The sequence below is a fragment of the Phalangium opilio genome, unplaced genomic scaffold, assembly GCF_054372755.1.
Source record: "Phalangium opilio isolate 3A_F unplaced genomic scaffold, DU_Popi_V2 ptg000105l_1, whole genome shotgun sequence".
NCBI classification, from domain to species: Eukaryota; Metazoa; Arthropoda; class Arachnida; order Opiliones; family Phalangiidae; genus Phalangium; species Phalangium opilio.
Genome location: NW_028324207.1, coordinates 7,602,162 through 7,625,095, shown reverse-complemented (window position 1 = coordinate 7,625,095; position 22,934 = coordinate 7,602,162). Strand labels below are relative to the sequence as shown.

General features: G+C 40.3%; 3 protein-coding genes and 1 long non-coding RNA gene across 6 annotated transcripts in view; all 4 read left to right on the top strand.

Annotated features, from left to right (window-relative positions):
* Window positions 1-12,479, top strand: part of LOC149629068 (uncharacterized) — a 28,925-nt gene extending 16,446 nt beyond the window's left edge. The window contains exon 2 of the mRNA XM_089851463.1: window positions 11,122-12,479. Coding sequence (XP_089707589.1) covers window positions 11,122-12,053 — 932 coding nt within the window. The 3' untranslated portion in view covers window positions 12,054-12,479. The remainder of the gene's footprint in view (window positions 1-11,121) is intronic.
* The window catches only part of LOC149629062 (uncharacterized), a 198,082-nt gene that overhangs the window by 25,146 nt on the left and 150,002 nt on the right, over window positions 1-22,934 (top strand). The window lies entirely within an intron of this gene.
* On the top strand, window positions 14,890-18,060 carry LOC149629067 (G2/M phase-specific E3 ubiquitin-protein ligase-like). Its single transcript, XM_089852032.1, has 3 exons — window positions 14,890-15,081; window positions 15,235-15,452; window positions 16,401-18,060. Exons 1-3 carry the CDS (start codon window positions 14,890-14,892, stop codon window positions 18,058-18,060), a joined length of 2,070 nt encoding a protein of 689 aa, XP_089708158.1.
* Window positions 19,558-21,724, top strand: LOC149629066 (uncharacterized). 2 transcript variants are annotated; one of them, XR_016374474.1, is made up of 4 exons: window positions 19,558-20,414; window positions 20,483-20,577; window positions 20,665-20,706; window positions 20,869-21,724. It is a non-coding gene; the product is annotated as an uncharacterized LOC149629066 (long non-coding RNA). The 2 variants fall into 2 exon arrangements; XR_016374473.1 differs by having other exon boundaries at window positions 20,665-21,724.

Sequence of the window (22,934 nt, the reverse complement as noted above, 5' to 3'; positions counted from 1 at the left end):
GAACCGGGTTGACTTGACGATTTCTTCGAGAGATTCTGTTAGTCCTTCCGGGACGACCATATATATTTCTTCCTCGAGTTCGCCATTAAGATAGGCCGTGACGACATCCATTTGGTGGACTTCCAAACCGATTTCCACAGCAAGGGCCATAAGCAGTCTTATGGAGCTGGATCTAATGACGGGTGCGAACGTCTCTTGGTAGTCGATCCCTGGTCTCTGGGCAAAACCTTTCGCTACGAGCCTGGCTTTCCTTTTCTCTACTTCTCCGCTGGGTAAGTACTTCGTTCGGAAGACTAGACGTCATATCCGGACAGTCAACGATGTCCCAGGTTTCGCACTTGATAAGCGAAACGAAATCTTCCGTTACTGCTTTCCTCCAATCGTTTGCGTACGGAGAAGCCAGGGCTTGCTTCATGGACAAAGGTTCTGATAAGATAGCTAGGTTTGCTGACTCATCGGACAGGGTTTCTTGCTCGTCAGTAGCCTCTTCTGAGACGCTCGGAATCATGTTGAACGATTTCTTCGGTCGTCCGGGTACACCAGTTCTTATTTTCTTCGGTCTTCCGGGACCTTTCTTCAGAATGAGGGTTTCTGAGGGCTCTTCGAAGATGTCCTCGTATTCCTGGTCATTAGATTCTTCCGGGGTTTCATCTTTGAACTCCTTTTTGACTTCTTTGAATTCTTCTCTGCCTGACGGTTTTGCAGCGTGTGTAGTGGCCGGGACTTCGATTTCGCCTTTAGCTTTGCTTCCGTATTTCAGGTTGACTTCTGGAGTGACGAAATCATCATATCCGCCTTGTTTATTAAATTCTCCCTGGAACTTGACATTTCGACTTCGGTAAATTTGCTTCTCGGACGGAACCCAGAGTCGATAGGCCTTCCAGACTTGAGAATAGCCGATGAAAACGCATTCTTTGCTCCTGGCTGCAAACTTCCCCTTACTATTATTTTCGTCCAACAGCAAAGCTTTGTCGCCGAAAATCTTCAAATGTTGCAGGGATGGCTTCTTTCCGGTCCATCTGGTAAATGGTACTTCTCCATTTATGCTCCGGGAAGGACAACGGTTTCGAATGTAATTAGCCGTGGCCATCGCTTCTGCCCAGAATGATGGTGGAAGTTGCGCTTGTATCATCATACATCGGGCCATATCCAGGAGTGTTCTGTTCTTTCTTTCAGCAATGCCATTCTGTTCCGGGGTGTATGGAACGGTGAGTCTTCTTTTTATCCCAGAGTCTTTCAGGAATCTGTCGAATTCATTGTTGCAGTATTCGGTTCCGTTATCGGACTGCAATATCTTGATTTTTCTCCCGGTTTCCACTTCAGCTCGATGCTTGAATTCTTTGAAGGATTTCAACATTTCGCTCTTGTGTTTTAAAAAACTGACTTCACTCCACCGGGAATAATCATCAGCGAAAAGGACGATGTACTTGGCTCCGCTCATCGACGTTACTCTCATCGGCCCGCATACGTCAGAGTGTACTATTTCCAGGACATGCGAGGTTCGGCTATCTTTGTTTTTCAGGAACGGCTCCTTCGATTGCTTTCCTTTGATACAGATTTGGCAGATTCCCAGGCTCCCATCTTTTTCAATGTTGAGTCCCGTAGCCAAATTCTTCTGGGCCATTTCCTTCAAACTTCTCTCGTTCAAATGACCGAGTAGGAAATGCCAGTTCTCCAGGTTGCTTCTAGGCTTTATTTCCGCTTGCACTGCATGGACAGTTTCTTCAGCCTTTCTCAGGAAATAAAGGTCTCCAACTCTGTCAGCAACTGCAATCACTTCCCCGGTTGCCGTTTTAATCCAGGGCTGCGACTTCTTGAATGTGACCTCATGTCCTTTGTCTGTCATCTTGGCAATGGATAGGAGATTTGTTCTTAAATCCGGGACATGAAGGGCTCGTTCCAGGCGAAGAATTCGATTGTCGCTGCCATTCGTTGCGGGTACTTTTACTTCGCCAACACCTCGTATCTTCGTTGACTCTGTAGTGGCCAGGTTTAAAGATTTCGTGGTCTCTTCGTAATCATTGAAGCAGTCTCTCTTGGAAGTCATATGTGAGGTGGCTCCGCCGTCCAGGCACCAGGAATCTTGATCAGACTTCAGGTGCAATGCGAATTCTTCCTCGGCCAAATTTTCTGCCAGGATATGATGGGCGTTTTCTTTCTTTCTGGTTCTTATGCCTGAACCATTGTTTCTGTCGGGGCAATCGGCTACCTTGTGGCCGGGTTTCCTGCATCCATGACACTTGTACTTAAAGGTCGTGCTTCCTCGTCCACATGAACCTCTTCCTCTACCCCTTTCTGCAGCTGTCCGGGAAAAGTGGTTACTGCCCAACATCGCATTCTGCACGGGTTCGTCTTCCCTGGAGTTTTTGGCGTCCGATTCCTCCAGGATCTTTATTTTTAAGGCTTCTGGATCAGGTAACGTATCCCTGGACTCTATTGCACACCGGAAGTTCTCGTACGATTCTGGTAGACTGTATAACAACATAATGGCCAGTAGGTCGTTGTTTACAGCTACTCCCATGTCAGCCAAATTGTCTACTGCATCGAAAAATTCTCGGACGTGATCCCGGACATCTTCTCCCTCCTTCATTTTCTTGAGGGTCAGTTTCTTCAGCAGCGTGGCTTTCCGGGCAGGTTCACTGGACTGGTAGATGGATTCGAGCTTCTGCCATACTTCCCGTGAGGTCTTGCAATTCTTTACTTGCTTCAACTCCGACGGACTGATCGACAAGATTAGGTCCGCTCTTGCTTTTCGATCATTACTGTCCCAGGTAGCAACCGCCTGGGCGTTGCCTTCCGTTCCCCGTACCAGAGTTGGCCTTGTTGAAGTTCCATCTACGTACTCCCAGAGGTCGTTCTTTTGAAGCAGGGCTTCCACTTGCATTTTCCAGGTATCATAATTATCTTTCGTTAACGTCTCGATTCGTCCCAGGTGATTTCCGGCCATTCTTCTTCTGACTCCGCACCTTCAGGATAATCTTCCCGGCGTTGAACTTCGTATGACTTCTAAACCTCTGCGCAGTGGAAGCGTGCTGGGCCCATAACCTGTTGTTGTTTGACGCATGAACGAGTCTGGGTTTAATTGGTTAAAAACACTTTATTAATTTAATTGAAACATTTAAGTTAATTTCCGGGAACGCTACTGACAACTGATATCTGAGAACAGATAACTGGGAACTGACAAACGTTATCGGAATGTTATCCGGTTATATAGTTAAGGCATCGCGATGAAAAATAAAGATTACAAGAATGACCGCGATGCATAAAAAACACAAGTATAGAAAATAGAATCTGGATATAGATAAAAAACAACCGGTACTATCTCTAATCATGGATGAAAAAAAACTAACAGGGATAAATCAAACTCGTAGACTTTACATTACTAAGAGGGAAACACGTTTGTTACCAACAAGGCTGCCAGATTTGATTTCGATTTTTTTTAGCTCATTTACCGATTCAAATTCGGAAGTAGATTTATAGAAATTTTGCCATCTCGTGGTAACCTCGGGAACTTTAATTTAAAAATGTCGATTCCAACTTTAGACGTTTGAGAATCTTCGTATGATTTGTTAGGGTTGGTAACTTGCATACGTTATATTCAACGTTTTAAAGCTAAAGTTTCGAAACTTATCGAGTCATTTAAAGTCTTCAACTAAATATTATAAGTTTTTTTTAATTTCAACAGAAAAATAGCTCTGCGAATAATAGTAGACTTGAAAACTACTCTAAGCCTTGACTAGGTATCAGCGGAATCCCGATTCCCGAGCCGCCGGCGGCTGAGCTCGCCGTAACCGCGAGAACAGCAAACATTCCCGGTTACGATTACGTGGGTACAAAAAGCAGACGAAACAACAACCGACTTGACCCCGTGATTGAATCGGTAAATTGAATGTTTCCGGTTCTTATAATTTCGGCCGCGAGGGTGCGTTTCGAACAAACATTTTACCGCCGTGATTTATCCCTGTTAGTTTTTTTTCATCCATGCTCTAATTTACAACAGTCCCTCTTAATATCGGTGGTTTCAATCTTCTATCCAGGGGGTGGTCATTTAATTATTTCCAGTCCAAGGGCTTTGACGCAGAAGAGGTGCTTCGGATGGAACAGGCTCTTTGTACAGATGTCGGCTGGCATTTCCTCTGTTGGTAGATACTGCAAGGCTATATGTCCCTGGTCGTAGGTGTCTCGAATGAAGTGGTGCCGGATACAATGCGCTTCGTTCTGGCATGGAAAACAGGATTCTGAACGAGTTTCTGGGGACCCTGGTTGTCGTTGTACAGCTCGATCGCCTGAACTGATACTCCAAATTCGTTGAGAAGTCCCTTGAGATATATGGCTTCTTTGGTTGCGTCGGACATTGCCATATATTCTGCTTCTGTACTGGACAAGGCAACAGTTCGCTGTTTCCGGGCTTCCCAGGATACTGCAGCGCCGGCTAGTTTGAAAACATATCCAGTATATGATTTCCTATCTTTCGGACAGCCTCCATAGTCTGCATCAACGAAACCCTGGATTGGCAATCCGGTCTTCCGATAAAGCAACCCATGATGAAGAGTTCCCTTCAGGTATCTCAGAACTCTTTTCCCGGCAATCCAATGAGTTTCGTCGTAACTTGTATTGAACTGGCTCAATGCGCTGACTGAATACGCCATATCCGGTCGTGATGACACTACCAGGTACATGAGAGAGCCGACCAGAGAATGATACGGAATTCGACTGATGTCTTCTGCTGCTGGGTGTTCTGGATTTTGCAACTTGTTGTTGGCATCCATTGGAGTCGCTATTGCTTTGGAGTCTTGCATGTTGAAACGTTTCAGAACCGTTTCTGCATATTTCGCTTGGGAAATCCGGATGGTATTTTGTTTTAGATCTTGGTGAAATTCCATTCCGAGACAGTGATGGATTGGCCCCAGGTCCTTCATATCGAATTTTCTCCCAAGTTCAAGCTTTACATCAATCATCCAATCCGGGTTGTTGCTTGCAAGGATCAGATCGTCTACGTAGACTCCAATGATCATAACATCTTCCGCGACTCGTAAAACGTATAAGCAGGGGTCGCTCTTCAATGGTTTCATTCCAATCTCCGAAAGTCTTTGATGTAACTTCTTGTACCATTGACGGCCCGATTGTTTTAGGCCGTAGAGGGATTTCTTGATACGACAGACTTTATGTCCCTCTTCTTCCAGGTCGCTGGTCCATTTCTTTGCTCTGGCAATGATTGACTTGTCGAACCGGGTTGACTTGACGATTTCTTCGAGAGATTCTGTTAGTCCTTCCGGGACGACCATATATATTTCTTCCTCGAGTTCGCCATTAAGATAGGCCGTGACGACATCCATTTGGTGGACTTCCAAACCGATTTCCACAGCAAGGGCCATAAGCAGTCTTATGGAGCTGGATCTAATGACGGGTGCGAACGTCTCTTGGTAGTCGATCCCTGGTCTCTGGGCAAAACCTTTCGCTACGAGCCTGGCTTTCCTTTTCTCTACTTCTCCGCTGGGTAAGTACTTCGTTCGGAAGACTAGACGATTTCCAAGGACCTTCTGGTTTTCCGGAAAGTCAACGATGTCCCAGGTTTCGCACTTGATAAGCGAAACGAACTCTTCCGTTACTGCTTTCCTCCAATCGTTTGCGTACGGAGAAGCCAGGGCTTGCTTCATGGACAAAGGTTCTAGGTTTGCTGACTCATCGGACAGGGTTTCTTGCTCGTCAGTAGCCTCTTCAGTAGACTCTTCTGAGACGCTCGGAATCATGTTGAACGATTTCTTCGGTCGTCCGGGTACTCCAGTTCTTATTTTCTTCTGTCTTCCGGGACCTTTCTTCAGAATGAGGGTTTCTGAGGGCTCTTCGAAGATGTCCTCGTTTTCCTGGTCATTAGATTCTTCCGGGGTTTCATCTTTGAACTCCTTTTTGACTTCTTTGAATTCTTCTCTGCCTGACGGTTTTGCAGCGTGTGTAGTGGCCGGGACTTCGATTTCGCCTTTAGCTTTGCTTCCGTATTTCAGGTTGACTTCTGGAGTGACGAAATCATCATATCCGCCTTGTTTATTAAATTCTCCCTGGAACTTGACATTTCGACTTCGGTAAATTTGCTTCTCGGACGGAACCCAGAGTCGATAGGCCTTCCAGACTTGAGAATAGCCGACGAAAACGCATTCTTTGCTCCTGGCTGCAAACTTCCCCTTCCTTTTATTTTCGTCCAACAGCAAAGCTTTGTCGCCGAAAATCTTCAAATGTTGCAGGGATGGCTTCTTTTCGGTCCATCTGGCAAATGGTACTTCTCCATTTATGCTCCGGGAAGGACAACGGTTTCGAATGTAATTAGCCGTGGCCATCGCTTCTGCCCAGAATGATGGTGGAATTTGCGCTTGTATCATCATACATCGGGCCATATCCAGGAGTGTTCTGTTCTTTCTTTCAGCAATGCCATTCTGTTCCGGGGTGTATGAAACGGTGAGTCTTCTTTTTATCCCAGAGTCTTTCAGGAATCTGTCGAATTCATTGTTGCAGTATTCGGTTCCGTTATCGGACTGCAATATCTTGATTTTTCTCCCGGTTTCCACTTCAGCTCGATGCTTGAATTCTTTGAAGGCTTTCAACACTTCGCTCTTGTGTTTTAAAAAACTGACTTCACTCCACCGGGAATAATCATCAGCGAAAACGACGATGTACTTGGCTCCGCTCATCGACGTTACTCTCATCGGCCCGCATACGTCAGAGTGTACTATTTCCAGGACATGCGAGGTTCGGCTATCTTCGTTTTTCAGGAACGGCTCCTTCGATTGCTTTCCTTTGATACAGATTTGGCAGATTCCCAGGCTCCCATCTTTTTCAATGTTGAGTCCCGTAGCCAAATTCTTCCGGGCCATTTCCTTTAAACTTCTCTCGTTCAAGTGACCGAGTAGGAAATGCCAGTTCTCCAGGTTGCTTCTAGGCTTTATTTCCGCTTGCACTGCATGGACAGTTTCTTCAGCCTTTCTCAGGAAATAAAGGTCTCCAACTCTGTCAGCAACTGCAATCACTTCCCCGGTTGCCGTTTTAATCCAGGCCCGCGACTTCTTGAATGTGACCTCATGTCCTTTGTCTGTCATCTTGGCAATGGATAGGAGATTTGTTCTTAAATCCGGGACATGAAGGGCTCGTTCCAGGCGAAGAATCCGATTGTCGCTGCCATTCGTTGCGGGTACTTTTACTTCGCCAACACCTCGTATCTTCGTTGACTCTGTAGTGGCCAGGTTTAAAGATTTCGTGGTCTCTTCGTAATCATTGAAGCAGTCTCTCTTGGAAGTCATATGTGAGGTGGCTCTGCTGTCCAGGCACCAGGAATCTTGATCAGCCTTCAGGTGCAGTGCGAATTCTTCCTCGGCCAAATTTTCTGCCAGTATATGATGGGCGTTTTCTTTCTTTCTGGTTCTTATGCCTGAACCATTGTTTTTGTCGGGGCAATCGGCTACCTTGTGGCCGGGTTTCCTGCATCCATGACACTTGTACTTAAAGGTCGTGCTTCCTCGTCCACATGAACCTCTTCCTCTACCCCTTTCTGCAGTTGTCCGGGAAAAGTGGTTACTGCCCATCTTCGCATTCTGCACGGGTTCGTCTTCCCTGGAGTTCTTGGCGTCCGATTCCTCCAGGATCTTTATTTTTAAGGCTTCTGGATCAGGTAACGTATCCCTGGACTCTATTGCACACCGGAAGTTCTCGTACGATTCTGGTAGACTGTATAACAACATAATGGCCAGTAGGTCGTTGTTTACAGCTACTCCCATGTCAGCCAAATTGTCTACTGCATCGAAAAATTCTCGGACGTGATCCCGGACATCTTCTCCCTCCTTCATTTTCTTGAGGGTCAGTTTCTTCAGCAGCGTGGCTTTCCGGGCAGGTCCACTGGACTGGTAGATGGATTCGAGCTTCTGCCATACTTCCCGTGAGGTCTTGCAATTCTTTACTTGCTTCAACTCCGACGGACTGATCGACAAGATTAGGTCCGCTCTTGCTTTTCGATCATTACTGTCCCAGGTAGCGACCGCCTGGGCGTTGCCTTCCGTTCCCCGTACCAGAGTTGGCCTTGTTGAAGTTCCATCTACGTACTCCCAGAGGTCGTTCTTTTGAAGCAGGGCTTCCACTTGCATTTTCCAGGTATCATAATTATCTTTCGTTAACGTCTCGATTCGTCCCAGGTGATTTCCGGCCATTCTTCTTCTGACTCCGCACCTTCAGGATAATCTTCCCGGCGTTGAACTTCGTATGACTTCTAAACCTCTGCGCAGTGGAAGCGTGCTGGGCCCATAACCTGTTGTTGTTTGACGCATGAACGAGTCTGGGTTTAATTGGTTAAAAACACTTTATTAATTTAATTGAAACATTTAAGTTAATTTCCGGGAACGCTACTGACAACTGATATCTGAGAACAGATAACTGGGAACTGACAAACGTTATCGGAATGTTATCCGGTTATATAGTTAAGGCATCGCGATAAAAAATAAAGATTACAAGAATGACCGCGATGCATAAAAAACACAAGTATAGAAAATAGAATCTGGATATAGATAAAAAACAACCGGTATTATCTCTAATTTACAACACTATCTAGGTGAAAAGGGGAAAACCTTTTACTTGAGTGAGGCATTTGCTCCAAATTAGGGAAAATCTTGGGCATTTGAGGTGTGTCGTCAAAAGTTTCGATCAAAGCACGCCATGATCACAGGACTGGATTAGGTGGGGGGGGGGCACTGGTCCCCGGGCGCAAGGCTTGTTGGGGGCGCATTGACTTAAACTATTCCCCCTTAGAAACATTTCATGTTCTATTTTCCCGGCTTAAGGGGGCGCGTATTATCTCGGCCCCGGTTGCAAAATTGCTTAATCCGGCCCTCAGAATAGTCGGGAATAGCCTATAAAGGTGTCTGCGATTTTTATCCGAAAGCATCGTTCGACGAGCTCTGTTTCCATCTTTCCTAATCTTTCATCTGGGTGCACGGCAGTGCACCCGCCAAGTTGTCGTGCACTACCAGCAATCCTTTACCCGAAACATTTCAGCCTCATTTTGACCCCCTCTTAACTCGGTACTGGGGAATAGTACACCACTCATATTTGCACCTCAAGGGCACAGTGTTAATCCTAAGAAGTCCTCCAACTTCCAGCTTTCTAACTCATTTGGTTTCTGTGATAATCCTATGTGAAAATGACACATTATGAGACTGACTGACTGACTGACTGACTGACACATCATCAAAACCTCTAGGGCATTTCCGGTGGTGCTAGAATGATGAAATTTGGCATACTTGTACCACTAAGCATACAAGCAAAGGGAAAAGTCCCAAAAGCGGGAGTTTCCCCCTTTTAGCCCCTGAAATGGGGGTTTAAAATTAGAGTCATCATCTATACCTCTAGGGCATTTCCGGTGGTGCTAGAATGATGAAATTTGGCATACTTGTACCACTAAGCATACAAGCAAAGGGAAAAGTCCCAAAAGCGGGTGTTTCCCCCTTTTAGCCCCTGAAGTGGGGGTTTAAAATTAGAGTCATCATCTAAACCTCTAGGGCACTTCCGGTGTTGTGGGAATGATAAAATTTGTCATACAAGTAGGACTTAGCATACAAAGAAAGGGAAAAGTCCCAAAAGCGGGAGTTTCCCCCTTTTAGCCCCTGAAATGGGGGTTTAAAATTAGAGTCATCATCTATACCTTTAGGGCATTTCCGGTGGTGCTAGAATGATGAAATTTGGCATACTTGTACCACTAAGCATACAAGCAAAGGGAAAAGTCCCAAAAGCGGGAGTTTCCCCCTTTTAGCCCCTGAAGTGGGGGTTTAAAATTAGAGTCATCATCTAAACCTCTAGGGCACTTCCGGTGTTGCGGGAATGATAAAATTTGGCATACAAGTAGGACTTAGCATACAAAGAAAGGGAAAAGTCCCAAAAGCGGGAGTTTTCCCCTTTAAGCCCCTGAAATGGGGGTTTAGAATTAGAGTCATCATCTAAACCTCTAGGGCACTTCCGGTGTTGCGGGAATGATAAAATTTGTCATACAAGTAGGACTTAGCATACAAAGAAAGGAAAAAGTCCCAAAAGCGGGAATTTTCACCTGTTAACCCCTGAAATGGGGGTTTTATAATTTATATCCCCTCGTAATAGGACATTATAATTTAATTTTTTCGTCTTTTAATATTAATATTTTTTACTAATATGATTCTTTCTTATTATTGCAAAATTTATGTTTTTTTCATAATGTTTTAGTAATTAAATTTTTTACTCATTTCCTTTTCATTTCGTCTGAAATGGTTCTAAGCGTGTTTTGATTCATTTAGTTTTTCTTAAATCTATTCTGTTGATTATAAGTGTTACTTGCCACAATATTGTGTTCTTCGAATAGAATTACGGTTAACAATTATCACAGCCTGAGAAAAAAAAAGAAAGTTGAATGCAAAAAAGTTGAAAAAGGCAAAGCCAAGTAAAACTCTTGGAAAGAACAAATAAAAATCTAAAAGTACAAATGTTTATTTCACTTCATAATCCTACTTCTATAAATCTACAAGAACATGCACGTACAAAAAGGAGTGAAATCTCACCAAAAACATCTCTGTAAAAATATGCCAAGTTGTTTGGCCGTAAAAAGAAGTGAGATCTAAAATACGGCCAAGTTATTATCTCCAGGTGAACCAACATTATATTCGACTTAAAACTTCTCAAGAATGTTTTTCTGACTTGGCCATTAGCATTCCAAACTTGCATCTTTCTTCTTTGCACCCGTGAAGGTTAATAACGGAAATTACAAGTTTAACCACAAAGGCTTATCAAGAATATTTGACCAATTTGATTTAATATTTTAATTTCGATCCATATCTGGAATTAAACGAATCCTTGATATGCAAATGGCCAAGTCAGAAAAACATTCTTGAGAAGTTTTAAGTCGAATATAATGTTGGTTCACCTGGAGATAATAACTTGGCCGTATTTTAGATCTCACTTCTTTTTACGGCCAAACAACTTGGCATATTTTTACAGAGATGTTTTTGGTGAGTTCAGGACGTTCTTATTAAAGACCTTTTATTATGAAATGCCCTTGGATGTTATTATTGTATTATTGATACAAAATTGGAAAGGATATATGGAGTTTTTACGTTTTTGTAGGTAAAATCAGGAAGAAACGTTCAACTCGGTTCAAATATTCTACTGAATATAAAAGACGTCTACAACGTCACATTATAAAAGTTAACAAAGGAAAACGCTTCAAATGTGGTCAGTGTGACTTTGCCAGCACGAACAAGAGTCATTTGATCAGACATAAACGCATTCACAGTGGTGAAAAACCATTCAAATGTGATCACTGTAACTTTGCATGTGCGCGTAAGGATCATTTGATCGCGCATCAACGCATTCACAGTGGTGAAAAACCTTTCAAATGTGATCAGTGTAACTATGCATGTGCGCGTAAGGATCATTTGATCGCGCATCAACGCATTCACAGTGGTGAAAAACCTTTCAAATGTGATCAGTGTAACTATGCGTGTGTGCGTAAGAGTCATTTGATCGCGCATCAACGCATTCACAGTGGTGAAAAACCATTCAAATGTCATCAGTGTGAATATGCAAGTGCGCGTAAGAGTGATTTGATCAGTCATCAACGCATTCATAGTGGTGAAAAACCATTCAAATGTGATCAGTGTGAATATGCATGTGCGCGTAAGGATCATTTGATCACACATCAACGCATTCACAGTGCTGAAAAACCCTTCAAATGTCATCAGTGTGAATATGCAAGTACGCTTAAGAGTCATTTGATTAGACATCAACGCATTCACAGTGGTGAAAAACCATTCAAATGTGATCAGTGTGACTTTGCCAGCACTAACAAGGGTAATTTGATCGCACATCAACGCATTCACAGTGGTGAAAAACCATTCAAGTGTGATCAGTGTGAATATGCATGTGCGCGTAAGGATCATTTGATTACACATCAACGCATTCACAGTGCTGAAAAACCCTTCAAATGTCATCAGTGTGAATATGCAAGTACGCTTAAGAGTCATTTGATTAGACATCAACGCATTCACAATGTTTAAAAACCCTTCAAATGTCATCAGTGTGGCGTCATTTCATATTAGATAAACGTACAAGTCATACGAATGAATCGATGGATTTGAAAACTGCTCTAAAATGTAAAATTTCTTTTAATCGTACCATGAATAAGGTGTTGGACAAAAACCATCTGTCGTCCTCTTTTGTAAAAAATGGGCCGAAACTGTTTATGTTTTCACCATTCTGAATTGTATCAACGAAAGCGTTGCGCATTTTCAGAGACCACACTCTTAGGGCACTATGTCCTATTGTTACACCGCCGTTCTCAGAATTCATTTCTTTTTAAATGTGGTAAAATTCCCAGAGGATGCTAAAATAAAAAAGTTGATAACCCAAAATAAACCTCTCGAGTCCAGACGTAATTAGGAGGTTTTTCTTAATTAATTGAATAAATATCACTGAAATTAATTATTTTATTCGTCACTAATTTACCTTAAATCTAGTAGAGTCGTAAAAGCTAAGTGTAGAAAATTACCTGCCTGAAGTAACAGATATTCAAATTTTCACTTTTCAAGACATGATTATAAAACATCAATTATTTAAAGAAATTCTTATCTTACTTTTTTCACCAAAATTACTTTGGTAAAATATTTAAACAAGAAACATGAGCGTCATTTTAAAAATAGTACGCGTTTGCATCTTATTTTCTCTTAAAAAAATACAATTAGGTAGAGAATTCGGCCCTATAAAGAGAATAAAATGGACTGAAAATCGTTGAGAGCTGATAAAATGTAGACCGTATGTAAAATAAACAAAACCTATTCTTCAATTGTAATGTTTTTGATGTATTAAATATTAAAATGCTGTATAGCTCGCAAAGATCACGATCAATCTACAGATCTTTTCCACACTAATAACTAAATCACATTGAAAAGGCCTATGTTATTTTCCGCTTCGCAATATTTCTACTTCAAAATGTAAAAATTTACACTCTTTTTAACAGAAATCTTTTCAGATATCCAAGTATTTGAATCTCATAGAATCAAATGTTAGTCAAAAGTAAAACCTAGTATCAAGTTAGTATATAAATATTACTAACCTAACTTAACCAAACCTAACCTAATATAACAGTAATGTTTTGGAAAAGGCATATTATTGGAGAAGTCAATGAAGCTAAACCTCAATATTTTGGAAAAGGCGTAACATTGTTAAATGATTTATAAAATATTACTAACCTAACCTAACATTATGGGGCGCCGTTTCGGACAAAATTCACTTAAAATGGATATCAATAATTTAAGAACGGATATCAATAATTTAAGAACGGAAATCAATAATTTAGGAACGGACATCAATAATTTAGGAACGGATATCAATAATTTAGGAACGGACATCAATAATTTAGGAACGGACATCAATAATTTAGGAACGGATATCAATCATTTAGGATCGGACATCAATCATTTAGGATCGGACATCAATAATTTAGGAACGGACATCAATAATTTAGGAACGGACATCAATAATTTAGGAACGGATATCAATAATTTAGGAACGGACATCAATAATTTAGGAACGGACATCAATAATTTAGGAACGGACATCAATAATTTAGGAACGGACATCAATAATTTAGGAACGGATATCTATAATTTAAGAACGGATATCAATTATTTAGGAACGGATATCAATAATTTAGGAACGGATATCAATAATTTAGGAACGGACATCAATAATTTAGAAACGGACATCAATAATTTACGAACGGACATCAATAATTTAGAAACGGACATCAATAATTTAGGGACGGACATCAATAATTTAGGGACGGACATCAATAATTTAGGGACGGACATCTATAATTTAGGAATGGACATCAATAATGGACAAATTTGTGGTTTGTGTTGTTTCTCTTGGCTATATCATCTTACCTAAACTTGGATAAGGACGACTTACCACGTCGGCCTCCCTTTAAATACTAACACCTTCGATAGTCAAGCACAAAACAAAACCAACTACCACTCCAAGTTCACGAAATTAACTTATTATCATTAATCATTCAAATACTAATAATAAATTGTAATCATTAATTTGTCATTTACTTATTTACATAAATTTACATAGTACAAAATATTTATATTGACCATACCATGAGTTGTACCATAAAATTGTATGTTGCGTCAAGGGATTAGCCTCTCCGATGGTCGCGCAAAGTAAAAACAAATAAACCGAAAAGTGAAAAACACGGTAGAAATGGAATCGGATGGGGAAAGCTTTACCTTTCAGTGTATTGTCATACTTTAACGTGTTAAAACTTAAGCAAAGAAAGAGAGGTACACTGGTAAGCGGCGCCGGCCGGTCTGCCGTCGAACAATGCCCAAAGGTGGTCTAATTACAATTTTAACTAACCTATGTTAACATCTACGCATTACGATTTTAACTAATCTATGTTAAAATGTGTGCATTACAGGTTTTATAAAAAAAGTGTAAACTACAAGTTTCAGTGAAAACAGTTTAACGTTTTGTTAAGTTACTTTCCGAAACATTTTCGGGAATTTTTTTTATGGTTTTGTGAAACCTTTGGTCAGTGAAAACCAGCCTTTATTATTCGGAAATTTGGCCCGTGCAAACCAGCCTTTTAGAACCTAGAGAGAAAAATACTTTCCCACGCTATGTAGTTTACCCGTACTTTAAAACTTCGGTTGCAGTTGAACAGATTTTTTCCCACGATTTTGGAAGTTTCCACCAGGGCGACCGAGCAGTACCGCTTAGCAGCAATATACTAAAGAAAGGGCATTGCGTCTTGGATCTTTGACTTAGCTAAGCAAACTTAACTGTAGAAGTTTTTCAGTTATTTCTAGAAGTACAGGAATTAACCTGATGGACTCCAATAGACGAGATACATTAGATCAGTCAGTTTTAAGAGAAACTTTACAAAGTATAATTGCTATCGGAAGTGAAAGACTATTAGAGACGCTGAATTCTAATGTAACGGCTTTACCCGTACCAAATCGTGGGAATGCCGTTGATAGAAATTCAAGTGAAGGAGCGATTGGGACTGAATTAAGACATGTATTTAGGCCTAATACGAATCGCGAACTCGATAATTTACCAGGACCAAGGCAGCAACCTTCAATTTTACGAGACTACAAGGAAAACTATTGCTAGGTAATTATGGTACTGTTTTAAATATTAGAAGTTGAATAATTGAAAAATAATATTTAGAGGAAGAGAAACCAAAAGGATGAGGCTTCCTTTCAAAAAGAGGTGGTTCTCTTAGATGGTCCTAGCTGTGAGACCGTGCCAAAAGGATCTAGGAAACTTGAGTTGCATAAAGCCGGACTTATTGTGGATGCGATGACGTTTAAAAAGTCCTGGACACAGGATCAGATATTACAAGAGATTCGAGACGAATTTCATGAGAAAATCAACGATGATACCGAGTTGGTAACTTTTTTATACGTGCTAACATGAGTTAATAATATGCTAGCTCCCTATAAGTTACTCAGACTCCATAGGCGTAGTGCATCCATCGATTTCTTCCAACTTCGTGCGGGGAAGGGGGAGGCGGGAAAAAATCCGAATGTTGCGCTCTCTCTTGTCGAAAAAACTCCCTCTTTTCTGTCTGTTTTGATCTAATTTCCTTGAATAATGCCGTTCTGTTTAAAATACATTTGTCTCAAAAATTAGAGAACGATCCCATTGCGAATTAAAAAATCCAATCCATCGAGTTAGGTCTGGACTGTTTAATTAACAGAGATCCGAGGCTTCCGACTATTGAATGAAATATTCGGCTGCTTAAATAACTCTAATACCATTCTTTAGCTCCCACTGCACGCACTTCCGGGGAAAAACCGGAAAGAACGGTAAATAAAATTTTCGTTCAAGCAGATCCTCCTTGGTTCAAGTGGCGGCCGCAGAGTGTCGCATATAGTTGGGAAGCCGGCGGCCCGGGAGAAAACGCGGGAGTATAAAAATGAATTGCCTGAAGGACCTAGCATATTATTAACTCATGGTACTAGCTAAAACGTAACCAGGAGTTCATAAAACGGGGAAGTGGCAAAATAAGGCTTTCTCCATAACCTCTTGAAGCTTTATGGCAGACTCATTAGTCATAGACTAGTACCGAAACCGAAAAGGCTTGACATATTATGAAGTTATGTTCAACACTTTTCCTTGCCCTAACAGCTAGAGTATATAGATAATTGCTTAAGTTGCTTATACATATCCTGCTATTGTAGTAACTGTGTCTGTAATGTGTAGCTGGGTTGGTGTACAGACCGGCGGCCGAGTCTTGGAAATAGGGTCATCTTTAGACGCGAAATATTTCCTCTGTTTTAAGCATAATGGCACAATTGCACGAGTTTAATGCTTTCTTGTTATTTTTGCAGCCTTGAATTATTAGTTCCATGCAGAAGCCGCCTAGTGAAACCGAAGCTTGGAAAAGGCATGGTTGTATCTGGCGCTACAATTTCTACTATTTGGAAGCAGAGGGTTTTGTACGTCCGCCCATCAAGAACTATTCTGTCTAAAAGCGACGAAGATATTGTATCTGACGAGGAATTACCAGATATTAACACATGTACTTCGTCCGAAAATAATATTGTCGCTAAATCTCACGATGAAATGGACCAAGATCTTGAAACTGAACCACATGTGCAAAGCGGAACAAATCAATCGAATACTGAACCACGCCTCGACGTTTCTCTGTTGCCATCATGTTCCACTACTAGCCTGCCTCAAGATTTGCCATCAACTTCTTCCGGAGTTAACAATGAACAATCTTTTTACACATCAGATATGTATACTGAATTTCTTGGTTTTATAAGCGACGATCTTAACTCATCTGAAGATGCCGTTGGCCCTGAAGGAGAGGAGCTCTTAAACCCGACTTTCTCATGCGGTGGTTCAAATGTAGAGAATTCGAATGTAGAAGATGAAGTTGAAATTTCCGCTTCAGAAATTTTAAAAGATCTCGCCCAACAAATTAATTGCGAGAAAATATCTCTCTTCAACATAAATCGTAGAAGAATTTTAGATGGCGCATTAAGGGGATTTAAAAAGAAAGGGTTTAGACCAGAAAACAAAATTTCCGTGTGTTTTTCTGACGTTTTGCATACCGCCGAAGGAGCAATTGACGCTGGAGGACCGAAACGGGAATTTCTGCGCCTTCTTTTAAAGGACCTTCTTTCAAGTCATCTTTTCTGTGGAACTGAAAACTGCAAGTACCTCAACATGAGTCTGTCAGCTATGAAAGAGGATTTATACTTCTATGCAGGAATGGCGGTTTCGCTTTCCCTTATTCATGGAGGCCCAGGGCCAAGATGTTTTTCACAAACGACATACAAGTCGTTGTTTGAAGACCCATCTAAAATCCCATTAAGCATTCAAGATGTCCAAGATTTTGATCTTCGCGATAAACTATATCGATTTCAGAATTGCCAAACCCTAGAAAGCCTGCAGAAAGCCGGGGAAGAACTGTCAGAATTAAGATATTTTTCTGGAAGCAGCAAAGCAATTCTAAGACTAGAAATATTAAATGACCTCTTGCGTGGGTGTGTTCTAATTAGGTGCTCTGAAGCACGTTCAAGATTCATTGTTGGACTTGAAACCTTGAATTTGTACGACATGATTAAGAGGAATCCCAAATCCTTCGAAAGTATATTTTGCTCCACTGAAGAATCGTTAACTGCCGCAACGTTTCTGAGATTGTGTGGAGTCATTAATTATTCCGAAAGAGGCAGCAATCAATTTGAAAAGGAAGTTGATACAATGACTTTCTTTCGAGAATACATCTATGACATGGAAGAAAATCCTTACGCTCTACAGCTCAAAGATGTTTTAATTTTTACCACTGGAATGGATGGCGAACCACCCTTGGGATTTGACGTTACACCATCCATAAATTTTATTCATACTGATGGTAAATACCCAGAAGCAAGTACCTGCTCCTTGCAGTTAAGTCTCCCTACTATCCATAAATCATACGACGAATTTAAAACAAATATGGATTTCGCCTTACTGAATACCTATGGATTTGGAAAATTCTAAGTTGTTAAAAGTAAACAACGGAAAGATAGTTTTGGTTTTCTCACTTGTTTAGTTTTCATTTGGCCCGAGCAAGGACCCGTTTTCGTTTAAAAAATAATTTTAATCATCTTTATTCTTATTTGAAAAATTAGTATTCCCAATTAGTAAATCCCAATAGAAATACATCCATTCAAAAATGACCAATGCCCAAAAATATTGTCAAGGTAAAAATATTATTTGTAACTCAACAAGTGTATTTGACTTTCATAAATGTAGTTATCTTTAGAATAAAAACGTCTTCATATAACAATCACATGTCTTTTTTTCCCCCTGTAACAAATTTGTTCACCCTTATCACATTAGAAGTAAATACTATTTAAAGGGGTAGGTTCAGGTTTATCCGAGTAAGTCAAACTAATATAATTTTCTATAAATTAATAACCCCTTAAGACATGTGAGTATCAGTAAAAATCACCGGAAATATTTTATTGCCACATTTAAAATCGGCCACCAATGTCAACCATTTCCTACCATTTTCTCGTTCCTTCGTGTTTGAGTACGTCCCTAATGGCCAGCGGAACGCAGTAGCCGAACCGAAAGAAGACTCGAAAGTATTTATAGTTGGCTCTACAAGAACAACACAGAATAGTTTAAACATTTCCCCGTGATTCCATTCTTTTGCCAGGCTAACTATTACTGCCACGAGAGGGTTTCAAATCAGAAAATCCCGATACGTTTCACTTGTCGTATGCAAGTAGTATTATACTATTAGGCCTCATTCACACCAACTGACCTTTGTCGTTGCGACCGCCGGGTCAAAAGTCGGACGGAAGTATCGTTTCCCAAAATTCAATGGAATGTTCAGACGTCTTCCGACGCGACACAGCGCGGTTACGTCTGAGCATTCCAAAGAAATTTGGGAAACGATAGGTTCGTCCGACCTTAGACCCGGCGGTCGCAACGACAAAAGTCGGTTGGTGTGAATGAGGCCTTAAAGGTATATCCACACTACAGTTGGTTTGCAAGCTTTGCTCGCGCGCTTCGCTCACACTGTTCGCTTGTCTTGTACGCGTCCTGTCTACACATAAGGTTTCTAGAGAGCGCAGACGCCACGCCTATACATTTAAACCAATGAGAAGATCCTTCTATGGTGACGCGTTCAGGCAACCGGGCCTAGTACTAGCCACCAAAGAATAAATTAACGATGAACAATAAATTTCTCATATTGTTCTTTTGTTTATACGGATTTTTCTATGGCTTTATAAAAGGAGCTAGAAAATTACAAAATTATTTATTTATAACTGCATTCTATGATTTCTGTACCATTTTGATCTAATATGATTTCTACTTCTCTCAAAAAATTAATGACGTAATTCAACATCTCAACTGATTGGCTGCGAGGTTGCGAACGACGCGAAAATCTTTGGCATTTCAAAGATTTTCGCATCGCTCGGCGTAAGAAGCGAGCGAAGCGTGCGAACAAAAATACAAAATTTCTAGGTGTGGACGGAAGCGTAATGCGCGCGCTAAGCGAGCGAACTCGCGAAGCGAAAAAAACAGTGTGGACTTGCCTTTACGCTTTAATTACTTTTACGGAATTACGTACTGAACTTTTGTTTTACGGGACAACCAGGAGGAGATTCTGTCTGCAGACTTTAAACATGAAGTATTGAATTCCACCGGGCTAAAATAGTTGTCAGCTATTTTTAGAATATGTAACCACATCAAAGTTTCAAACCACCCGAAAATATTATGGCATAAAAATTTTAAATTCTCCTTAGGTTAATAAACTTTTCCTTTAAAATTTTAGTTAAAAATAATCCCCAAGGTCACTAGCAAAGTACATAGAAAGATCCAGAACATTTTCATATGCCCTATGTCCCCCTTTGGACTGTATAAGTTAATAAATTTGACCCTGAAAAAAGGAGCAAAACAGAAACATAAAATAACCCCTCTAGCATGGTAAGCCTAAGAAAATCACATCCACGTGCTAAATGACATTTCCTCTCTAAAATTCAATTCGTTTGGAGAAAGAAAAAATCCGATCACAAAATACCGATAAGAAAGCTTAGAAGGCGTCGTAATGTCGCTCTGATCCCCAGTTGACCCGCCCCACCCCTTTAGTTGACGTGGACCAAAATCTCTAAGTTCTCGAGAAAGCTCTAACCCCTTGCAGATTAAGTTAGAAAAACCGCTGTCAGGAGTGACCACTCTTCAGACTTGTAAAGTAGAATTTGGCGACATCCGGAGATGGACCGTGGAATTCGTTCGGGTTAAAAAAAAGTTAATTAATCGCTGAAGGAATTGAATCCCCTTCCGTGAAATCAGAAAAGATATGATGAAAGTGCGCGATGAACGGAAACCTAAGAAGAAAAGTAAATTAATCCCCGAAAAGGAATCCTTTGAATTGTGAATTATTTATTTTAAGAAATCATTTGAGAAGATCCAGGTCTGAGAAGAACCAAGAAAGAGATTGGAATCGTAACGTTATCTTATTTTTTATCTGAAACTGGCTCTGAATTAAGTTTAATGAATATGGTTTGTGTTTAACGGAATGATTAAATTTAAAAATCCCCCTACCAAACAAAACCCCTTTAAGTATGGAAATTCTTTGAACGGATATAGATAGTTTTCACACGTGGAGGATTATATCATCTACACCAGGAGGTAAGGCCACCGAGTAACAATGGAGAACCGAGCGACGTAAATTAAAAACATTTCTACTTGAGCTGAATACCGTGCAAAAATATATATTCCAAGCTTTGCTCGGTCTCCAGCGCAAGTAGAACCGTTTTTATTTTACGTCGCTTGGATCTCCCTTGTTACTAGGTCACGGCACATTTTCAGCTCAAGTAGAACCCTCAAGTAGAAATGCCGGCCTTTAAGAAAATTTTTCATGGGAAAATGCCATAATAATATTTTTAAACAACATGTCTTTAAAAACCGTTGACAATGGTTTTAAAGTGTCAAGCGAAGTGTGAGCATGGCCTAAGTTGTTAAATGTAATTTTGACAATTGCACTGACAGTTATATTCATCGCATTTCGGCTATATCTTCAAATATATTAAAAGTTTAAAACTTATAATTTGAAACCTGGATAGTTGAAATTAAATACTTCATAAGAAATTTCAAAGTGGAAATTGCAAACGCGGCTTCACTATTTTTCTTAATTGTCTTCAGAATAATGTAACTCAAGTTGATTTATTTGTAATTGTTGGCTTTCATATGTAACTGTTTGTATTTTAATCACAAATGTTTTCCTTGTAAAACATTTAATCACTGCCCATTAATTTAAACCTTAAAAATAGTTTAAAGGAAACGTTCCATGTTAGAATTCTTTTGACTTTATTCGAAAGAGCACATAAAATAATGAATATTACAAATTGGAACCGCGTGTCTATCTACAATATTGATGAAGATAAAAGCAATTCAGTTCTCTAAATGAACCCTACGGGTTAGTATTCCCTACGAAAAGGTTGAAATAGTTGTATTGGACTACACCACCTGACGGATTCGTCCAATTGGATTCGAGAGCCCCGTTTCGCCATCGTCATAATTAAGCCGACTTTTAGGATCCAGTCAGTAATCTTAATCGCTTATATCTTCTTTAATATTGTAGTTAGACACGTGGTTCCAATCTGTTATATTCATTATACGCTCTTTATAATCAAAGGCAGTAAAAACAGATGGCATTTATGTAACATTTGAAAATATGTTAATGATAATAAATTTTCCAATTCATAGTTTTTAATGAAGGTACCAATTATTTAATTGATTCAAGACCCGTAAATTCTAAGAGAGCGATAGCTCTCTTAGATAAGACTTCATACCGACTTTAATATATAAGGATGGTTTTTTGGTTGGTTATAACTTTTTTTGTATCGTATTATAGGCCAGGACAGATAGGCTAAAAAAGGGCTTGACCTAGAACATTTGAACATAAAGATGAAAATTGGTACATGTGTTGTTTTTGACCCAACAAAAAATATACTAAAAGTCCCCTGCTGTAGAGCGCGAGCTTTCACCGCCATCTTGGAAAATGGCCGCCGGGAGTGCCAGCTACAATGTATTCCACATTCTTCTTCAAAAATTATGAAAATTGGTACACATTATGACTGGGACCACATGAGCATCATTGAAAAATTTTACAGCTCTGTGTTCGATAGTTTGGTCGCCATATTGGAAAATGGCCGCCATCAATGCTAGGTACAGTATATTTCACCATGTTGTTGGAAAATTATGAAAATTGACAGATATTATAATCAGAGCTGTGTAAACCTCATTATAAAATATTGAAACCATTCATGAGATAGTTTGGCCGCCATGTTGGAAAATGGCCGCCGGGAATGTCATTTAGATACAGTATACTTTTCAAAAATTATGATAATTGGTAAATTTATTGTTGAAGACCGTCTACACATCATACTTGAATACTGAAGACGTGCTGATAGTTTGGGCGCCATCTTGGAAAATGACTGCGTGAAATGCCTAATATATCACCGATATATAAATTTTTTTGATATTTCTTTAGTCTTTACTGAGTAGATTATTTTCATGAACGCATTAAACACCATAAAAATAACTATTTCCAAGTCTAAGTTATCGACCCCATCTTTAAAAATAGTCACTGAAGCTATATCTGATGCAGGAATCAGAGTGGTGTGAATGGGTCTTTGACCGAAATAGCGATAGCGAACCCATCCCCACTGTTCGGGATTAAATCGTTTCCTAGCTATTGTTGACTTAATCTTTTCATTAAAAACTCTCAACGTATTTGTAAGATGTTGATTTTCTGTCATTACTTTAAACCCCACCTTATCATAACCACATCCAGTTACAGCATGTAAATGAAAGAAGTGTTCTCTGAACCTTTTTTTCTCAAATGCCTCCATTTG